The sequence below is a fragment of the Gracilinanus agilis genome, chromosome 3 (genome assembly GCF_016433145.1).
Source record: "Gracilinanus agilis isolate LMUSP501 chromosome 3, AgileGrace, whole genome shotgun sequence".
In the NCBI taxonomy this organism is placed as follows: domain Eukaryota; kingdom Metazoa; phylum Chordata; class Mammalia; order Didelphimorphia; family Didelphidae; genus Gracilinanus; species Gracilinanus agilis.
In genome coordinates, this window is record NC_058132.1 from 504,111,027 (window position 1) to 504,133,568 (window position 22,542).

The window sequence follows — 22,542 nt, forward strand, 5'->3', positions numbered from 1 at the left end:
AAAAGTCAGGATCTCAACAATTATTCCCCAGGCTCCAGGTAACAGTCTGCTTAAGGTTAAGAGTTGATGAACTAATAAAACCCCTGTCTCTGGCTGATGAATAGTATAGGCAGGATGCAATATTTATCACTGGAGCCAGTAAACACAACGGTGAAATCACAACTCTGCCGATGGAAAACCACCTGAATCTAATCTCATTTTTTTTTCACCCTGCTACCAGCTGGATTCCAACTCTCTGCTCCCTCTCTTCTGGACCATGCATGGGAGGAGAGGCACAAAGCCACACTCCTGGGCATCAGATAATCTCTTCACTTTGGCTGTTTTCCACTCTACTGCCAGGAATATCCACCTGTGCTGCTCCTTTTCAGCTCTTGGTCTGAGAAATGTAATTAAATCAACATCAGGGTTGCCTATGGACAGTAATGTTAATTCAATGCTCTATTATTCAATTTAGAGTCATCTCCCCTTTAGAATATAAATTTCTAGAAGGTAGAGACTTTGTAATCATATTCCCAGAGCTCAGGGTAGTGTTTGTCACATAATAAATGTTTAATAAATGCTTTCTTTTTTTTCATTCAATCAAGGATGAATGAAGAAAGAAGGTCTTAGCAATAGAAGGGATATTCATGATCAACTAATATAACTTCCTTATTTTATTGACGAGCATACTGTGGCTCAAAGAAATTAAATGACTTGCCCAGGTATTCCCCAAAACATCATAACTAGTATTCACGTCCAGTTTCAATCCCAGACTTTAATTTCCATCCTCTTTCCAATGTAACACCCACTGACTCTTATGCTTTATCTCTACAACTTTCCATGTTGTTTTATCTGATGAGAAATCACTTAATTCTAATGAGCTCCATTAAACAAAGTTATTAAGAGTCTATTAGCAGGGCAGCTAGGTGGCTCAGTGGATAGAGAGCCAGGCCTGGAGATAAGAGATCCTGGATTGAAAACTGACCTCAGACACTTCCTAGCTGTGTGTCTCTGGGCAAGTCACTTAATCCCAATTGCCTAGGCTCTTCTGCCTTGGAATTAATACTTAATATTGATTTTTTTTTTACCCTTGTACTTCAGTGTATTGTTTTTTTATAGGTGGAAGATTGGTAAGGGTGGGCAATGGGGGTCAAGTGACTTGCCCAGGGTCTACACAGCTGGGAAGTGTCTGAGGCCGGATTTGAACCTAGGACCTCCCATCTCTAGGCCTGGCTCTCACTCCACTGAGCTACCCAGCTGCCCCTTAATATTGATTTTTAAGACAGTAGGTAAGGGTTTTTTTTAAAAAGTTTATTAAGTACTAGGCACTGGAGATAAAAAAGATACATATGGCACAGACTTTGCTTGTTCCTAAGGGGTTTACTACCTAATAAGGAAGAAAAAAATCAGGGGTCTGGCACTTACCAGTCACTTGAAAAGTACTTGTTTTAATTAGGAAGATGGTGGCACTATTTCTAGAACTAGAGAAAGATAAGTTTGGGTGGTAGGATGAAGAATTAAGCTTTGGAGAAAGGGTATTATTACAGTCTGGGTAGCATTATATGGGGGAAATAATTAGGAGGGAATTGAAATCCAAGAGAACCAGAGAAAGAAAGACAGAATCCAGCTGCCCATAACACATTCAAGTCACTTGGCCTGGAGGAAGGATAGTCTAGATTCTGAAAGAAGTGGCAGGTTTGATTACAAAGCTGCTATAAGTGTCTTTTGAAAGATCTTAGAAAACCAGAAAAGTGCCATAGGCCCAGAGAAGGGCAAGAATTGTCTTGGTTTCAAAAAACAAACAGTGAAAGGGATAGCGTCTTTAAACAACAGGCCAAGTAGGCTGATTTGTCTTCCTGGAAAATTTCTAGCACCTGTTGTTAAAGGTATGGCTTTTAAGCATTTAGCAAGGGCATGATTTAATTAAGAACAGGTGATAAGCAGACTATACTCATGTCCTTTTGTGATAGGGTAACTAGATTGGCCCAGAGAAGTTCTAAAGATATATTTTTGTGTTTCAGCAAAGCATTTGACAAAGATTTTTGTCAATTAATTGGAGATATTTGGGTTGATAATGGTAAAACTAGAGGAATTCAGGAAATTCAGAAATCTGAATATACCAGAATCAAAAAGTAGATATACATGGCTGATTTTTATTCGGAAGAAAGACTCTTGTTCAGTATCCTCAGGTTCTTTCCTTGGTCCTCTGAAGGTCAATCAAAACAAGGATTTGTTAAGCACTTACTATATGCCATATGTTAAACTAAGCCAGAGGGATACAAAAAAGACAAAAACAGTCTCTTCTATCAAGAAACTCATAAGGTGTGGGCAGCTAGGTGGCTCAGTAAGTTAAGAACCAAGACTAGAGAAGGAAAGTCCTGGGTTCAAATCTGACCTCAGACACTTCCTACCTGTGTGACCCTGCGCAAGTAACTTCACTCTCAATGTCTAGTCCTTACCACTCTTCTGCCTTGGAACCAATACACTGTATTGATTCTAAGATGAAAAGTAAAGGTTTTAAAAAAGAAAGAAAGACAGAAAGAAAAAAAAAGAAAGAGAGAGAAAGGAAGAAAGACAAAGAGAGAGGAAGAAAGAAAAAAGAGAAAAAGAGAAAGAAAGAAAAGGAAAGAAAGAAGAAAGGAAGAAAGGAAGGAAAAAGAAAGAAAGAAAGAAACTCATACATAATGGAGGAGACAATATGTAAACAATGTTTTATCTATGACTTGGATGTAGGTATGTTTGGATGAGTGAATTTTTGCCAAATGACCAGTCTGGAAATGATAGTTGATATAATGCATGACAAAATTCCTGAAGAATCATGACCAGTTCTAGATGCCACATTTTAGAAAGGGTCTACATAAGTACACCTAGAAAAGAAAGACCAGGATGGGAGAAAGACAGAATAATATACTATACAAGAGAATCAGTTGAAGGAATTGGGGAAGTTTAACCCGGAGAAGAAAAGACTCAATATTCAAGGAAGATTAAGAAGGTGATGGTCCCTCCATAGTCTTTCCTGATTAGACTATGTTGGAATATTATGCTCAGTTCTGGACAATCCATTTTGGGGAGGGCATTGATAAGCTGGAAAGCATTCAAAGAAGGGCAACCAAGATGGTGAAGAGTTTCAGAATCATGTTGTACAAGGTTTGGTCAAAGGAACTGAGAAAGTTTAACATCATAGAATCACAGATTTAGAGTATGAAGGAATCTGAAAGATCATGTAAAGGGAGCTGGGGTGGGGAGGTGGCAGGAACAGTGGATAGAGTCCCGGATCTGGAGTCAGGACAGTTCATCTTCCTAAATTCAAATCTGACCTCAGATGATTACTAGCTGTTGTGTTTTAAAATTAATACCCAATAATTATTATATTTAATAACATTTATTAAAACAAAAAGCTAGAGTAAAGGCAAGGCTCCCAGACTGCACTCCTGAAGAAGAGAGGAAGAGGGAGGAGCTACAGAACTTATAAAACAATAATGTGACCATGCAAACATGGAGGCGCAGGACAGATTAAAGGGAATTTTGGGAATTATTAAGGGACTTCTGGGGGATGAAGCCCAAGGTTCTAAATCTCCATTTATATATTGTGTGACCCTTTAATCCTGTTTGTCTCATTTTTTTCATTTGTAAAACAAGCTGGAGAAGGAAATGACAAACCACTCCAATATCTTTGCTGAGAAAACCCCAAATGGTATATGAAGAGTTGGATGTGACTAAAAGGAATAAACTCCTCTTTTTACAGCTGATAAAACTGAGGCCCAGGAGACAGACCCAGGTTTTCTGACTCCAGATATAGCATTCATCCACGGCACTACTTTTCATCGTATCCTAGACAAGAAAAAATAGGGATGGGAGCTCAAATAGGGCATGATAATGCCTTCAAGTATTTGAAGGGTTATCATGAGGAAGAAGCATTAGCTTTATACCGCTTGATCCTAGACAAGAGAATCATCTATGTTCAAGGCAGCCTTTGAGCAAAGGCAGGAGGATCACTTGACTACATCAGAGAGGGGATTCCTGTTTGTTAGGTTATACATTAAACTAGGTGATCATACGGTCATGGATTTAGATTTAGAAGAGATCTTAGAAGTCATAGAATTTAAATCTCTAATTTTTCAGATGAAGAAACAGGTACAGAGAATTTAAGTGACCTGCATAGGGTTCATTATTCAGTTGTTTCAGTCCTATCCAACTCTTCATCACACTATTTGGGGTTTTCTTGGAAAAATATTGGAGTGATTTTTGACAGATGAAGAAACTGAGGGAAATAGGGTTAAGTGACTCACCCAGAGTCACTCAGCTAGTAAGTGTCCAAGCTCAGATTTGAACTCAAGATGAATCTTCCTGACTTCAAGCCTGGCACTTTACTATGCCACTTGGCTGCCCCTTGCCTAGGGTAGATGATAAAATAGCATTAAAAGCTCTTAAGGGGGCAGCTGGGTAGCTCAGTGGATTAAGAGTCAGGCCTAGAGATGGGAGGTCCTAGGTTCAAATCCAGCCTCAGACACTTCCCAGCTGTGTGACCCTGGGCAAGTCACTTGACCCCCATTGCCCACCCTTATTACTCTTCCACCAATACACAGAAGGTAAGGGTTTAAAAAAAAAAAAAAAGCTCTTAAACTAGGCCACTGGGTAAGGAAGAAATGCTTTCTTTTAGAGAAAATACCTACTTAATGGACACCAATACAAATAAATACTCTAAGGATGTTCAAATAATACAGCATAAATATAATGCTTTTTCCTTAAATTAAGCTTATTGGCTAGCCTCTTTTACAATCTTAAAAATTACTGAGAATCCCCATTTCCATGAGCTTTTGTTTATCTGACATATCTATTGATAGTTATTAGAAATTAAAATGTTTTAGTATGAAAATACTTTTGACCTCATAAATCTCCCAAATATACTTTGTAATCTTCCCCCTTTCTAATTGATGCTTTAAAAAAAGTCAGAGGTTTTTTGGTATTTATATGTATGTGTATATATATTATATATATCTTCATAATACTCCTCCACACTCTGCAATATAAGGGAAATAATAAAATAATAGCATTTATACAGTACTTTAAGGTTTACAAAATGCTAAAATAAGTTATTTCATTTAAGAACACTTAAGAGGGTGTCTCTCAAGATATCCACCATCTGCCTCCTTATGACTTCTTCCAGATTAACTCTTGATTTTTTAAAATTAATTTTAGTTGGAATTAATAATAAACATTGGAGGGTTTGGGGTGAGCTCCTAGTGTGATTTGTCTGTTCTCCTGAGACTCCTGGGAATGGAATTAATCTTTGACACCCCAATATGGACTGTCTTGACTTCTTCTGTCCCATCCCAAGCTTTCCCCCAGATTTTCATAGCACTCTCTTTACACCTGACAAGACTCAGGACATGATACCAGAGAACATCCTTGTCCCTGTATACTGTCTGACTATTTTAAATGGTCACGCTGCATTCTGATTGGCTTGGTCAGCAAATAGCACAATACCCTGAACTAGCAGGGGCTTAACACACATTGGTTAAATGAATGAATGAATAGTTCTGTTAACTCACCCAGAGAAGGGGCAGTGATGGTGATAATGCAATAGTTTCATTTTTCCATAGCTTCACGCTGCTTTCTTTCTGCCAATCTAGGATAGCTATGCCCTCTACCAGAATAAAAATCCAAGTCCACTTAGGATTCCTCTCCCAGCTCTATTTGACTCATTATAGGTGGGTATGGGTAAGAGAATTCATCAAATTTCTCTTATACTTTTACTAATCCAGATTATCTTAAACATAAAGTTAGTAACTCTTCTCCTTTCTGGATACCCACACCAACACAAAATATATTATATATTTATGTATACATATATTGTTTTGTTGTTCAGCTGTTTCAGTCATGTCTGACTCTTCATGACTCCATTTGAGATTTTCTTGGTAAATATACTGGAGTGATTAGGCATTTCCTTCTCCAGCTCATTTTACAGATGAAGAAGCTAAGGCAGAGTTAAGTGATTTCCCCAGCTAGTACTGGTCTGGGGCTGCATTTGAACTCAGTTCTTCCTCACTTTAGACCAGCAATCTATTGACTGTGCCATCTAGCTGCCTCCTATACAAATACACACATTATGTTTATATATGCATGTATATATATATATATACATACATATGTATATATATATACACACACAGTTGTGTGCATATGACTATCTTTGTGTGTATTTGTACACTATTCTGTTTCTGGCTTAAGGCTGCTGAAGTCTTTCCCTTCCTTCAGGTCTCACATCAGGTGCTGTGCCTTCTTCATAAAGTCTCCCTTTAACTCATCAACTAAAAATGACTGGTTCTTCTTTAAATATCTCCTAGTACTTTGCCTAGACCACTGGTTTCTGCTTGTGTAACTCCCTTTTATCATAGTTATTTGTTTAAATGTCTTCTCTTTTAGAGTATAAGCTACAAGAGGGCAAAGTCCATATCATTTTTTTTTCTGTATTCCTAGTGCAGAGCACAGTCTGCAAACAGCAGGTGCTTAATAAATGTTTTCTGGATGAACTAATGAATAAGTGAATGAAAGTAAAATTTTCCATTCTAGAAACCAGTTGGTAGTCTTTTATAACTCAAGGAGCCTTAAAAGAGTTAATTCTCTTTTCTTCCTTAATTACTATGTCAATATTTCCACCTGGGGGAAGAGGATTATGTAAAAAGAAGGGAAATAGAGATGTGAGGGATACCTGGGCTGATCTCTTAAAAAGGAGATGGTCAGTGCAGCTAAGTGGCTCCGTGGATAGGTCTGGAGATGGGAGATCCTGGATTCAAATTTGACCTCGGATCCTCCCTAGCTGTGTGTCTCTTTACCCCATTTGCCTAGCCCTTACCTCTCTTTTGCCTTGGAATCCATATTTAGTATCAACTAAGATAGAAGGTAAGGGTTTTTTTTTTTTTTTTTTTTAAAAAAAGGCCACACATTTTCTGGGACACTTGACTCCAGATAAAGAGAATGATACTGAAACCTTGCCAGCCAACTCCCAAGAATCCACATCAGTAGATGCACAATATACACATTGCACAACAGATTATATATGTATTACATAAAGTAACACTATGAAAATAAAAAATATTTTCCATCCAACCCACATTTTAAAATCAGTATAGACAGGAAAATAAATTAATTTTTTTTTAGTGCTAAAAAGCTTAAGTATTTTAATCCAACACTTTATATACTTTTTGGGGGGTGGTAATTGCAATTACATGCAAGTAGTGGCAGGTACTATCACCCTTCTGGTGACTTAAGATAGATCAAAGTGGTAAAGTGACAAAGAGTGTCAGACAGGAATGACCTGGGCTTGAATCTTGCCTCTGATACTAGATCTTAACCTAGAATCTAGGTTAAGGACCATCTCCTTTTTAAGAGGATCAGCTCAGGTATCCACCATATCTCTATTTCCCTTCTTTTTACATAATCCTCTTCCCCCAAGTTGGAAATATTGACAGAGTAATTAAGGAAGAAAAGAGAATTAACTCTTGATGTTAAGGCTCCTTGAGTTATAAAAGACTACCAACTGGTTTTTAGGTCCTAGATGAATCTCAGCCTCTACATCTGTAAAATGGGAATAGTAATACCTCTAAGATCTTGTGCCCAGGGTTATCCTTAGGAACAAATGCAAAACTAAAGCATTACATGAATGTCAGCTATTATAAGATTTACAGATGAAATTTAATGAAAAATTACAGATGGAATGATCCTATCTTCCTCTTTCACTTTACAGGTGAGAGGTAACATGCTTTACCCAAGGTCACATAGTTTCTGACAAAGACAAGAGTAGACCCCCATGCCTCGTAAACCAGTGTTTTTTCAATATACTGTAACTGGTTACAATGAAATCTCACCATAGAGTCACAAAATACTTTAGTAACATCATTTGTCTGGTAAGTTAGACTCTTACTTTGGTATTAAATGTGCCCCCTCCTCCCAAGTTATTTTGCTTAACAATGTGTACATTTAATTTAACACTTAAAATTAAGGATCTTTCCTTAGATTGTAGACCAGGACATTCCTTCCCTTTATTTACAAGGAGTGGGATGAAACTACAATCTAAGGGAATACGCCTAGGTTTGCAATTATGCAATCAGAGAACCTAAGCATTTCACTGAAGAAAAAAATGCTATCCCTTAAATGATTTTCTATCATGTGGAAAGTAAGCTTCTTGAGAGAAAGTATTGTTTCCTTTTTTTTTTTATTCTTGGCACCTAGCACAGTGCCTTTAGTTGTAGGTTCTCAATAAATGTTTGTTGACAGCTTAGAGAAAAACAACTTGTTAATTAATTGGATTTTTGATGTGTCTTTGGCCAGAAACAGAAAAGATTCTCTAAATGTTTTGTCTATCTAAGACTTATTTAAGTCCTAGATTTTTTGAGATTTTGTGTAAGTCACTTAACCTCTCATGGCCTCAGTACTTACCTGAAAAATGATGGGGTTGATCCTGTGATATTTTTTTTTTCCTTAGCAGGATGGACCTCACTGTACATCATTTAGGCTTGGTGCTCTCATGTTCCCTCCCCCTCCTCCTCTCCTAGTGAGGGAAATGCTCCCCGGCTTGGCCGGTTTCTTCTAGAAATGTTCTGAGAACACAAAGGACAGAAAGATATGGTCTCTCAAGACAGACACAATGTTGTTCTCAGCCTAAATAGCTGCTGAGAAACCTCAAGGTTCTGAATATCATAATTATGAAAAGAGTAGATTACAAAAGGAAATAATTTAATCTCACCCCTGAAGCAAAAATGGATTTGATTTGACCTCCGTTTATCTTTATTCCTTTGGCGGGCTAGTCGGGAGGGCAATTTACCCAGATTAGAAAGCTGAAAAGAGGGTGGAGAGAGAGGGAGGAAAGAACTTGGGGATTTTGCCTCAGTTTGAGGGGGCGGGAGGGACGTAAATTGTTGAATTTTTTTTTCACGCCTAAAAATGACAATAAGTGAGTTATTTATTTGGAAGTAGTTCTTCCTATAAGTCCAGGATTTCATTCATCTTACCGATGTCCTTGGTGTTTGTTGAAATCAACACCTTCATGCTCCCTTTGCTGTTACTGTTATTAATATTACCTTTTGACAAATGCAATTTTACCTTATGGCAAGTTAACTTGGGAAGTTCTAAGAACTCCAGAGCCTCAAAGCTGCGCAGCCTCTAGTGATCCCGGAGTCTTAGTCAGTGGACTCCACAGTGAGCGTCTGAAAGTGACTTCCCGCCCCCGGGACCTCCTCACCCCACCCCTCCCCCACTTTGCCTTCCCTCCTTCCAATGATAGACGCAACGAAATGGTGAGAAGGGCGATAGGTGTGCCTCCCTGGCTGAGCCGGGATGTAAACTTTATAAATGATTGGATAAGATGAAGAAAGCGACTCCCCCACAGCACTCAGCATAGTTTCCCTGGCTCTGGCTGACAGTAGCTGAGCGCTCGCTCCGCCCGCCCGCCCGCACTCTGCACCCGCCTGGAGCCAGAGCTGCCAGCCCGGCTCCGGCTCCGGCTCCGGCTCCGGCTGCGCTCGGCTCCAGGTCATTTACTAGCCAGCGGAACCCAGCTCCACATCATGCCGCCGCCGCAGCAGCAGCCGGCTCCTGCCGCCGCCCTCAGTACTGTCCTACTCCTCCTTTTGCTGGCCACTGACTCCTCGCAGAGTGAGTACCCCTGGCCCCAGAGGCCGCCTCCCTAGCTTTATTCTATCCCCTGGGCAAGGGGGATCAGGGCACCGACCTGGAGAGCACCTAACTGCCCTCTTTCCCACCGCCCCGACCCAACCTGGCCCCTGCCCTCTCCGGCTCAGAGCCTGGGTAGGGGGATCCTTTTTGCCCAGATATCCTCCCCACCCGACCCGTGGCTTCGCCCCCCAGCCCCACCCTCCACAATGCGACAACAGCAGCAGCAGCAGCCGCCGCGGCCGCAGCATCACAGCTTCCATCAAGGACACTCGCGAAAGTACTCAATCCCCAGCTTGCTAAGGCTGCAGAGCGTGCGTGTGCTGGGAGGCTGGGGAGGGGGAGAACAATTCGGTCCCCTGGTTGCAGGCAGGGCGGGGTGTCGGTGCCTGAATTTATGAGCACCTCTTTCTTCTTCTTTCCTCCCAATGTCTCTCATTCCATTTCCCACCCATCCCTCCCTCTTCCTCTCCTTTCCCGCCCGGGGTGTTGTGCGGGGCAGCCGTGCTGTTGCGGGCCCGGGAGGCAGCCCAGTTCCTGCGGCCGAGACAGCGCCGAGCCTACCAGATCTTTGAAGAGACCAAGCAGGGCCATCTAGAGAGAGAATGCATAGAAGAGCTGTGCAACAAGGAAGAAGCCCGAGAAGTGTTCGAAAACGACCCGGAGACTGTAAGGATATTGGGGAGTGAAGAGGTGGCTTGGGTGTATGCGTGGGACGAAATGGGGAGGGGGTGTTCAGGGAGAGCCCCTGGGGCGGAGTGACCTGGGAGACGAACGAGCGCGTTTAACCAGTCTCTCTGGGAGCTGCAGTTGCATGCCTGAGTCCGCGCATCCTCCTCCCTTCCCTTCGCTTCCCTTCCCTACTACCCTTTCCGTCCCTGTCAGAAGCAGCTGGAATTAGGGCGCCAGCTGTCCGCACAGCTGGGGAAGATGTTTGGACGAGAACCATTAGATAAATAATTTAAACCACAGGACATAGCCAGGGCTTTGCTGAACAGGCTTTTGAGGAAGCTCCGGGCAAATCACATTCTCTTTTTCTCTCCTTTCTGGACACACACGTTTAAACACACACATGATATGCATGCGCAGATGGTTCTGCTTAGCTGATTGGGTGCCCTTGAGATTCTTTTATCACCTCCACTGATGGATTTCATGGTCCTTTGGTTTAGGGGTACAGGTTCCCATGTTGCATCCTGGGTGTTTTTAAGGTCATTCTTAAAGGACAGAATGAATGCAAGGTTGTCAAGGAGGATAGAGCTCTGAGGACATTCATGTCTCACTTTTTTTTTTTTTTAAATATGATGATCATCTTTAAGACCTGCAATTCGGCAGGAATAGGAAAGAGACTTGTCTTGTAGTGCTGCTAAGTGAAATAAAATACTCAATAAAGTAGATTTCTTATCCTCATTCTATAACATGCAACAAAGATTCCCCCAAAGCAAGGACATTAAGGAAAATCTACTTTGAAATAATTTGAGGGAACTATATATATGAACTATATATACACATATATGTTTAGAAATAGAAATATAGTGGACCTCTTGTTTTTGAATCCATATGGCTTTCCCTTTTTATTTTCTTCCCTGGCTAGTTAGATGTTCTAGGTCCATGGTGGTGAACCTATGGCATGGCATAGACCTCTCTGTGGGCACACATGCAAAGGACCTAGTGCACCTGTCCTTGCAGCACAGAGTAAGCCAGGGTTCCTAACTAGAAAGCCAGAAGGAGGCTCAGCTGGACTGCTCCTCTCCTCCTCCCCCCAAAAGGAAGTGGTAAACTGGTGTCTTCTAGACAGCATCCCTTGCTGGACAAGATTGCTCCACCCCATTCAGAATACAAAGGCCTTACCTTGGGCCTGAGTGAAACAGAAACAACTTATTTCTTTACTATCAGAAGGAACTAGTGTCTTTACTATACAAAGTATTTTTGGGATTTGGGGATGTGTCTTTTGAGTTAGTATTTTAAAAATGTTCAAAATTGTAGTCTAGTGATTTTTAGGAATAAGTTTTATGAACCCCAGGCTAGACTAATAGCCTCATCAGCTCCCTTCCCCAGTTTCTTTCATGAACAAATTTATTCGTAATCCCCTCACCTCTTACTAACCGAGCCTGTTCAATTTGCATTCAAAGGGGTGCTTTCCTGAGTTGGAGAACAGGTAGTAGCCTAGGTGCTCTGGAAAACACAATAGTGGTTTGTCAGAGTTAAAGAGATCAGCCTTGCATCCAGATTAAGACCTGACTTCAACTCTTGCTAAAAAGGTTAATTTGGAGGATACCTGCTTCAGGAAGGTTGGACCATTATGGGGTGAATGTGTCAGGACGATGCCATTTATTTATTTATTTACTTACTCATTTATTTATTTATTCACTTATTTATTTATTCATTGATTGATTGAGAACCCTTACCTTCCATCTTGGAGTCAATACTGTGTATTGGCTTCAAGGCAGAAGAGTGGTAAGGGTAAGCAATGGGGGTCAAGTGACTTTCCCAGGGTCACACAGCTGGGAAGTGTCTGAGGCCAGATTTGAACCTAGGACCTCCCGTCTCTAGGCCTGGCTCTCAATCCACTGAGCTACCCAGCTGCCCCCAGGACGATGTCATTTAACCTGAGGGCTGGGCTATATTTTCCTATAAATAAGGGTTTTTTCTGTAAGCTGAGGTATTCTTGCTTTTTTTTTTTCTGGCACCTTTTTCTTTCTCAATAAAGCATTGCATTTGAAATGACTTCTGATTCCTTGAATAGTGGCTAAAGAGGGTATACTTTGAAATTTTCAATGTCCCCTCAATTTCCACTTTGGAGAGAAGCTAGGTTTGAGGGAGTAATAGCTCACATAACTAGAGGGGAGTAGAGTACTTGCATCCCTCACTTCTCCCTCTTCCCAAGTCTAACTATATCACCCGGCTCTCTGCCCAGCATTCCAACGGGAGTGCTTCCTTCCTTCCCTGGGTGGGGTGAGAGGGGGGGAGCAATGTGAGCCTGGCACTCTGCAGGGGGAGGGGCACAGAATATGGTCTCTGGGGGAGGGCATGGTCATGGCACTTGATCTGGGAGGTAGGGTGGGAGCAGGGCCTAGCACTCCATCTCTAAAAGGTTGCCCATCACTGTTCTAGGTGGAATCTACTTGTGCAGTAAACAGTTACATTTATTTAGGGGTGAATAGTCATCTTATTCTCCTGAAAATAGAGATGATAGAGGACATTGCCTCAGGGAGAAGCTAAGAAAGAAGTGTTAAAGACCTTTGGAATTATTGTCTTGTTTGTTTACTTGCTTATAAAGCCACCAGAGAAAACTGGAGGGGGAAGCAAGCAAGAGATACATGCAGGAGTGGGTGCTTCTTTACTTCCAGCACTGCATAGTGTTGGTGCAGAGGCAGCTGGTGGTCTGCAGACCTCTCTATTAATAAAGCCTTTGGAGAGTGGTGTGCTTGTGAACCTGGAAGGTGGTACAGCTGGTGGGGACAGAGAAGGATGTGGGTATGGGAAGTAACTGCCTTTGCAAGGATTTGTGTGCAGAAAGGGAGAACTCTGCTTTTTCCCTGGAAGCAGATACTTTAAAGAACATATTTTATAAATCTTACTAGAAAATGAATGACAATGCTGCCTCAAATCTTTTTCTGAAAGCATGAAAAATTAGGTAGATAGGTAGATAAACAGAGAGCGATGGATGAACAGATAAAGAGATGATAGATAAATGATGATTAATAGATAGATAAATGTAGTTATAATCAAAACATCTATCATACTATTTTCCTGTAGAATTCTTTTTTTAAAAAAACCCTTATTGGCTCCAAGGCGGAAGAGTGGTAAGGGCTAGGCAATGGGGGTTAAGTGACTTGCCCAGGGTCACACAGCTAGGAAGTTCCCATATAACTCTTGAATGACTTCTCTTCTACCTTCTGCCAGCCTGTATCTCTGGATGTATAAAAATATATAAACAATAATTTTCAATTAAAATACATTTTCTCACCTTTTATACATAAAGATAATATTGTCCTTTCTATAATAAGGTCTATTTGCAGAAGCAGGCACAATAGAATGGCTACAAAGCTGGGAAAGATGTAGGATTAAGTCCCACCCCTGACATATACTGACTGAATGATCCCTACTTACCCTCTTAGTACTAGAGACAACTTCCTAAGATTGAATACATTTCCAGGGAAGTCATACAAATATGCACAGTATAAAATGTTCCTTAATACATTTAACATGATAAAGGCACGATCCCTGTGGAGCCAGTCTTAACATTGTTTCATTTTGATTGCTCATGTAATGGCTGCTAACCATATTTGCCAGGGCAGTGGAAATAATGTGTATCCATCACTATCAAGTCTATTGATTTTTTTCAGTCCCTTTGGGTTTTTGTATCACAAAAACAAATGACTGGTAAACCAAAGTAGGATCTCATAATAAAAACTAATTGTCTTTTCACATGTAGGTCAAATAGTATCTCCCCAAACAGTATTAATATTATAGTAAAGGCTTGATAGAAGACTAGCAGCATCAGAATTAACCAGGGATAGTGGTAGAAGGAATGAATTCGGAGTCAGAACCTGGGCTGATATCCTGATTACCACTTACTGGGTGACCTTGGTCAGTTCTTTTAAACCCTGCAACTTAGTTCCCTCATCTCTAAATGAAAGGGTTGGAAAAGGCCATCTTGATGGATTTTCCAGCCCTAAATCAATTTTCCTCTTCCTAGACACTACTAACAGCATCATTCATTGTCATTCAGCAAACATGTATTGAGTGCCTATAATGCCTGGTTCCACTGTATTTCCCCATCCTATAACTTGTTCTGCCATTTTCTTCATAGCCTATTTTTTCTTCTCATTTTTCATATGATTATCATCAGTGATGCACTGACTGAAGTTTGCTTCTCCTACATGATTTGTGAATGCAAAGAAGTAGTGGTTAGATATTTCAATGTTTTACTCTGAGTTTATAGCCATTTCTGGGCCTGTAGGTGGCAGGTTCACAGACCCCCACCTAGCTGAAACCAGAAATCTAATGTGGGACTGGTTAATACAGAAAGGGTGGAGCAGAAAGAGAAATACACATTCACATTTAGTCTATGCCCTAGTGTAGCTGTACTGGTTGTACCAGTTTAGATATAGTTTGATTTCCCTTGAGGAGATCTCTTCGATAATTTAACCTTATTAAAAACAAGATAGAATCAACAGAATTACAAAAGTTTTCACCATTCCATGTGCCTCATAGTGTAGCAGTTCCTAAGAGGGTGATTCCCCTCTACTCTTTTAATCTCCTAAAAATCACAAATCTTTTATACAAAAGGATAATATTTTTCTTCTTATAATGAGTTCTGTCTATGCAGAGGCAGTAGAAAGAGATGATCTCAGAGCAGGAAGACCTTAGTTCAAATCTCACCTCTTAGTTATTCTGTATGTATGACTCGAGGCAAGTCACATAATACCTCAGTACTCTGGGTAACACTAATTCTATAAGTTGTAGGCAAAGTGCCACACATATTGGTACTGGGAATTCCCCAGAATAATCACAGACCCATTCCTAATCTTATCCCCTAAGAAAGTCCATGATCTCTTATGTTCCTATGTCCTGTTATTTGCCCCCAAAGAAAACCCTTTTCATTGGTTATTTAATAGCCTCATATTCTTGGAGCCTTTGACATATTTCATGGCTATATACCCACCTTTACATACTTTTGATTTTTTTCTATTTAAAATTCTTACCTTCTGTCTTAGAGTTAACTGATACTAAATATCTGTTCCAAGGCAGGATGGCAGTAAAGGCTAGGTAATTGGGGTCAAGTGACTTATTCAGGATCACATAGCCAGGAAGTGTCTAAACCCAGGACCTCCCATCTCCAGGCCTACCTGTCTATCCATTGTGCCCCTGGCACTTTGATTTTTAACCCTACTTAAAAAAAATTCAAGTATCTTCCCATCACCCCTCTCTTCCCAAAACCAACCCATGTATTTTCCTTAATTTCTCAGGTGGAAAAATCATGCATTACCATTATATCTTTGAGCTCTTAATATTTCCTAGAACATTCCTTACTCTAATCCAATCCAATAAACATTTATTAAGCACTTCTGTAATACTGCCTCACATCAATCCAATTTCCTGGCAAGTTTTGACATCTAGTAATGCTGTAATTGGTCCTCTTTGAAATGAAGAAAATCAACAATAATCTAAACTGGAGACGGAAATGGCAAACCCCTCCAATATCTTTGCTAAGAAAATCCCCACGGACTGATAATGGTCATGAAGAGTCAATTATGACAATGAACAATATGGCAGGCACTGCGCTAGGCATTGGGGATACACAATTGGGGATGCAATAACACAAAAGGAAGTGAAAAAGTGGGAGTGAGACACTGAGGGTTATTTTGTTCCATGGACTTGATAAAACCAGGCAGGGGAGCTCATCTGTGTCTGGAATGGCAGATAAGTGGCTCCATAGTGCATTGAGTGCTGGGACTGGAATCAGAAAGTCTTGAGTTCAAATGAAGCATCAGAAACTTTCTAGCTTGTGTTCCTCAAGGGTAAGTCACTTAGTCTATTTGTCTCAGTTTCCTTAACTGGAAAATAGGAACTCCTTCCTCCATATTTAGTTCAAATGAGATAATATTTGTAAAATGTTTAGCCTAGTGCCTGGCAGATAGTAGCTAATTAATTGTATATAAATGCTTATTCCCTTCCCTTCTTGCTCTAGAGTGAACTCCCTCTTCACCTCCACCTCTTAGAAGATCTGTTGTCCTTCAGTGTGTTGTTGAGATATCACCTCTTTAGAGAAGGTCTTTTCTGTCCCCTCTCATGCCCCAACCAAATTGCTGAGGCAGCTAAAGAAAGCAGAGTTGATAGAGAATTGGTCTTGCAGTCAGGGAGTTTGGGGTTCAAATCCTACCTCAAACACCTACCAAATTGGCCCCGAGCAAATTCTAAGCAAAATCACTTAAATTCTGTCTGCCTCAGTTTTCTCATCTGTAAAGTGGGAATAATAATAGCACTGTGGTTGTGAAGATAAAATGAGATATTTGTAAAGCACTTTGCAAATCTTAAATCACTATATAAATGTTAGCTATTTTGATTGTTAGTGCTTTCTACCTCAGTCTCACTTTGTATTATTGTGGACATATTAATTTTTCAGAGTATATGGGAGTATATACCCCCACACTTCCCTCTCCCAGTATAGAATTTAGATTTGTTGAGGGTAGAGATTGTTTTGTTTTTGTATCCTCAGTGCCAAGAATGGTAGCCTGCACTAGCAGACACTGCCAGACAAATGTCTGTGGGGGAACCTAGGTGGTGCAATGGATGGAGCATTGGACTTAGAAACAGAAACACGTTCATGAATTCAAATCCATCCTGAGACAGTTAGTAGCTATGTGACCCTGGGCAAGTCACTTAACCCTGTTTACTTCAGTTCCCCATCTGTAAAATGACCTGGAAAAGGAAATGGCAAACCACTGCAGTATCTCTGCCAAGAAAACCCCAAAATGGGGTCACAGAGTCAGACACGAGTGAAACAACTCAATGACAAATAAATGTAAAATAAATGTCTGTAAAATGGAATAGAATGCAAGGATCAGTTTAGCTAAAAGATTCTGTTGTTTGCATTTTTTTTTTAAAAAAACAAACCCATGATTTGATTAGCAGATGGAGCTTTCAATGAGAAAGTTCTTCTATGGTCACAAAGTGACATCTTCTCTATTAGTCTTAATAGAGTTTCCTGTAGATGAGGACTCTCATCCCCTGTTCTACAGCCTCTTTCTTTCCAAGGCTCTATGCCGTTCTCTCTTATTATCATTTGTGTTATCATTTTTTGAAGCCTTACTCCGTAATTACAAGAAGAAATATCTTTTCCTCCCTTTTTCAATATGCTTACCTCCTTTTTATTTTTAAGTAAAAACTGAAATATTATTGAGTCACAGATTTGGAAGAACCTTAGTTCTGGAATACCATAATGAAACTATTTGAGGAAGCTGGGTTTCTAAGGAGATAGAAAGCCAGACCTAGAGATAGGAGGTCCTGGGTTCAAATATGACCTCAAGACATTTCCTAGCTGTATGATCCTGAACAAGTCACTTAACCCTCGTTTATCTAGCCCTTACTACTCTTCTGCCTTGGAACTAATACTTAGAATTTATTCTAGGATGGAAGGCGAGGATTTTTTTAAAAAAGAATATTTATGAGCATATTTTGTAATATTTACAGTACTTTAAGATATTATCATTGGTTATTATTCCAGGGGTATGCTGGAGTCTCTTCATAACAGCTCAGAGTCCGGTGTTAAATTTTCAGTGTGAACATTTCCACCTTGGAATTGGCAAAATGCCACAAAATAGGACTTGATTTATTGTTTCGTTGATTGTCTAGACTTGATATAGTACAAAATAGTACTTGGTTTATTGCTTTGTTGATTGTCTAGACTTAATAAAGTGATGAAGAAAATATTAATAACACAGATTAAACATTAACGTGTGTGGAACTGGTTGTTAAATATTTGCTAGTGCTCCCCTAATACTCAGTGAAAATAGGATGTCATATTTTATCAATCTTATTGTTTCATTAAAGGTTATAAAATACTAATCTCAACACCAAAAATAGATGGAGGACATCCTATTTATTGAATCCCTCTTCCTTTTCTTTCAGCTTAGTGAATTCTCAATGCGAGTTGTGTAATTCTCTGGGAGTTAGCCACTTATCCCAGGGCAGGAGTTGTGAAACTTTCATGGAAAGATTAATTTTTCATTCATAGTTGTTTGAAAAAGTAATACTATTCACTGTTGTGAAGTTAACAATAGTGCTTCTATACCAAAAAAGGTGGGGAGTCAATTTCACAGTCTTTTTTAAAAAATCTTGATTCATTTCTTTCCCCTCAAAATTCATTTCTAACATTTAACTATATAATAACTAGAGTAAGTACCTGCCTTAGAATTGGGAAGACTTGGGTTCAGAAACAGGCTCTGCTGCATATTTATTACCTGGTGACCTTGGCCCAGACTTTACCTCTTGGAGGCTCAGTTTCCTCATTTGTAAAATCAGGGGATTTTTGTTCAGGGTTCTTTTTCTCTCTTTAGAGCTTAAAGGGATTCAGGGTTCCTTTTAGCTCTCAGGACTTAAGACCTTGTGGTACCTGTGACCCTTTTGGAAATTTCTAGTCCTAGTTTTGATTTGATCCTTTCTTTTATGGTCTACTTCCTTCTTCACCTGTCTTTTCTGATGAGGTCATTGGCTTAAAGCAGTGATTCCCAAACTTTTTTGGCCTACTGCCTCCTTTCCAGAAAAAATATTACTTAGCCCCCTGGAAATTAATTTTTAAAAAATTTTAATAGCAATTAATAGGAAAGATAAATGCACCTGTGGCCATCACCGCCTCCCTAAATCACTGCAGCACCCACCAGGGCCCGGTGGTAGCGCCCACTTTGGGAATCACTGGCTTAAAGAGAGCTTTCATAATGTTGGCTCTACTCTGTCACTGAAAAGTCCTTGTTCTCAGTACTTAAAAGGTATTGATGAAATTACATGATTCACTGGATAGAGCACTGGGTCTGGAGTCAAAAAGATTTGAGTTTAAATCCAGTCTCAGAGGTTTATTAGCCATGTGACCCTGGGCAAGTCACTTAACCTCTATTATGCCTCAGCTTCTTCATCTGTAAAATAAGTATAATAATAGTACCTGCCTCCCAGGGTTAGTGTAAGGATCAAAAAACACAATAATTGTAAAGTGCTTTAGCATAGTGCCTGGCACATAGTAAGTACTATATAAAGGTTAGCTATTATAATTATTACTATTTACCTCTCTGGCAATATTATTATCATTATTTTATAACAACAATTATATAAAACATACTAAATTATATAAGAATATTATTATTATTTACCCCTCCAGTTTTCTTATTTGTTAAACAAGACTTAGATTTTGATCTTTAAGATTCCTTTTTCTGCTGAGTTCCTGTGATTCTATTAGTGATGTATCCAATAGTTTAACATGGTCTAATCTTCTTGACTTTATTCTTTCTAATTGGGCAAGTTGCTTCATTTGTCTAGGCCCCATCTTCCTGAATTCAAATCCAGTTTCAGACTGTTTATTATCTCAGAGGTTTATTAGCTGTATAACCCTGGACAAGTCATTTAATCCTATTTGACTCCGTTTCCCCATCTATAAAATGAGCCAGAGATGGAAATGACAAACCACTCCACTATCTTTGCCAAGAAAACCCCAAATAAGGATCACAGATAGGGACGCAATTGAACAAAAACAAAAACAAAAACAAAATGGAGTCAAATTAGATGATCTCTAATGTCTCTCTTTAGACTCTCGACTAAAAGGATTCTACTTAGTAGAAAATCAATCCGTAGTCTTTCCCCTTGCCCCCACTCCTATAATTAGTTTTTCTGAAATATATTATACATCACTCAGTGGCCACAGCATAGTCATAAATCTCTGGCATGTGAGTTCCTGTAAAAAAAAAACAACAAAACTACATTATCTCCAGGGGCTTATCTATCCTAGCTTATCCACACTTAATTTCAAGCTACAGTCATATTTCAGGATAATCCAGGAGCAGGTTAGCCAATTCAGTTCAGTCCAGTCCCTTTATCCATGTACAATATTTACTTATTTAACCTTCAGCACTTGCCTTTAGTTAACCCTTTTGTTATTGTTGTTGAGTCATTTCAGTCATGTCTGACTCTTCATGACCCCACTTGGGGTTTTCTTGGCAAAGATACTTGGTGGTTTGCCATTTCCTTATCCAGCTCACTTTAAAGGTGAGGAAACTGAGGCAAACAGGGTAAAGTGACTTGCCCAGGGTCACACAGCTAGTGTCTGAGCCTAGATTTAGACTTTGATCATCCTGACTCCAGGCCCAACATTCTATCTCTACTGTGTCCCTTAGCTGCCCCCGGGTACTCTTTAGCTTGCTTCTAATTTTGGTCCAACAGGGAGTTAATATAGGAAGACTGTGGACAATAACGAACTGCATGATTGAGTTGCATTAAATATTTGGAAAGAGCCTTGAAATTGGATCCAAAACACCTGGCTTTGAAGCTCAGACTGACTAACCTGGAGTCCATGAACTTTTTTTTTTAATATTTTGATAACTATTTCAATGTAATTGGTTTCCTCTGTTATCTTGTATATTTTATTTGGTACATTTAAAAATATTATTTTGAGAAAGAATCTACAGGCTTCACTAGACTCCAGGAGAGGGGGAGTAGAGGGAAGGAGAGGGAAGTTCATGATCCAAGAATGGATAAGGACCCCTGCTTTATGACTGTGGGCAAGTCACTTTCTCTCGCTGGACCTCAATTTTGAGGTCTGCAAAATAAGAGTGCTAAGGCTAGATATCTAAAGCTGGAAAAGACCTCAGAAGCCATAAAGTTCAGTTTTCTCATTTTATAAATGAAGTAACTGAGGCTTCAAGCATTAAATGATTTGACCATCACATAGATATTAAGCACCTGAGGGAGATATCAATCTTTTGAGGTCCCTTTAAGCTCTAAATCCAGCCTTATTTGGGTGGTCTTGGGCAAGTCACCTCCTTTCTATGTTCCTCAGTTTCCTCTTTTGTGAAATGAGACTCTCAGAATAGATGATCCCAAAGTTCCTTGTCAGTTCTAATCTTTGTTGAAAAGGTAATTTGGGAATCTTTGGGCAATGGAGATGCCACTAAAATTTAGGAGCATCCCAAGCAAGAAAAAAGCTGTCTTGGGGGCTAAGGAGCCAAGGAGGAAGACAGGTGAGGAAGATTATCTATATTCATATGTGGGCCCTCTTTGAACCCTTACCCAGGCAACAAGTTATTCATATCCTTTGTCATTCCCTTTTCTTCCACCCATCATCTTTTTCTTCACTACAAAAGGTTTGCCTGCCTTATTTCTTTATGTGACCTTGGGATAAACACAGACTCCACATTAAATGCTAAGATTGCATTATCTTTTGAAGATTTCCTTCTTTTTTCCTTCCTGTGGCTACCCATTCCGGTCCTCTGGTTTCTCAGTCATTAATCTCTCCTTTCTTAGAGCATTTTCTACTCTGTCCTTCTGCCCAGTTGCCCTGTTCCCCCATGCCCTTTACTCACCAAAGAGTTCCCCATTCAGCTCCCTCTTTGACTGATGATCTCTTTTTAACTGCCTCAGCTTTCATCTCTTAAGGCTGCTCCTTGTTACTTTCCCAGTCAGAAAATTGGTCAATTCAGTCAGACAACCGGTTTGGCTGATTTTTTTTTTTTTTTTTTTTTAGTCTAAATTGACTGGTTGTTTGTAAAACAGTCAAACCGGTTATGCATCCACCATCTAATGCAGCTTGAGTCTCCTTTTCTCAAGCAACTCCTTGCTGCATGACTTCTGTATTTTACTGAGAGAGTGTTTGAATCCCAGGGAGGTCAACCACCTTGCCCTTGGCAAAATTAGAAGAGGAGCTCAAGCCTAGACCTCCTGAAATCTCTATCCAGGGCCTCTTCTCAGTATATGAAGAGAGGTTCTGCCATAGATCTGACTTTCTTGTTTCTCTCTGAATGGTAAGTATGTTTGTACTAGCCTGAGACTTAAGGGATTATCAGTGAAAGTGTAATGCATGAAATGTAAATTTGGTTGGTTACATGTTTCCATATGAGGATATACTATTCTAACTAAATTCCCAGGTCTCCAAGTAAGATTAAAATGAAATTTCTTCACCTCAAAACTCAGGATTTCTATATTAAGTCATATTTGTAAATATTTCTCATTAATAGAACAAACAATATATTGATGTAGCTATTATAAATGACATTACATATATTTTTAAATATATATTTCAAAATATATATTTATTATAAATGAAATCTAATCATTTATATATGTAAATGTAAATATAAAATTTATCTATTTATAAACAAATTTATATTTGTAAATGTAAAATTTATA

At 39.6% G+C, this 22,542-nt stretch overlaps 1 protein-coding gene across 1 annotated transcript in view; it reads left to right on the forward strand.

Moving 5' to 3' along the window:
* Positions 1-9,266: 9,266 nt before the first annotated feature.
* The window catches only part of GAS6 (growth arrest specific 6), a 105,642-nt gene continuing 92,366 nt past the window's right edge, over positions 9,267-22,542 (forward strand). Inside the window, exons 1-2 of the mRNA XM_044670497.1 lie at positions 9,267-9,633; positions 10,154-10,320. Of these exons, the coding sequence (XP_044526432.1) occupies positions 9,546-9,633; positions 10,154-10,320 (255 nt within the window). The 5' untranslated portion in view covers positions 9,267-9,545. The remainder of the gene's footprint in view (positions 9,634-10,153; positions 10,321-22,542) is intronic.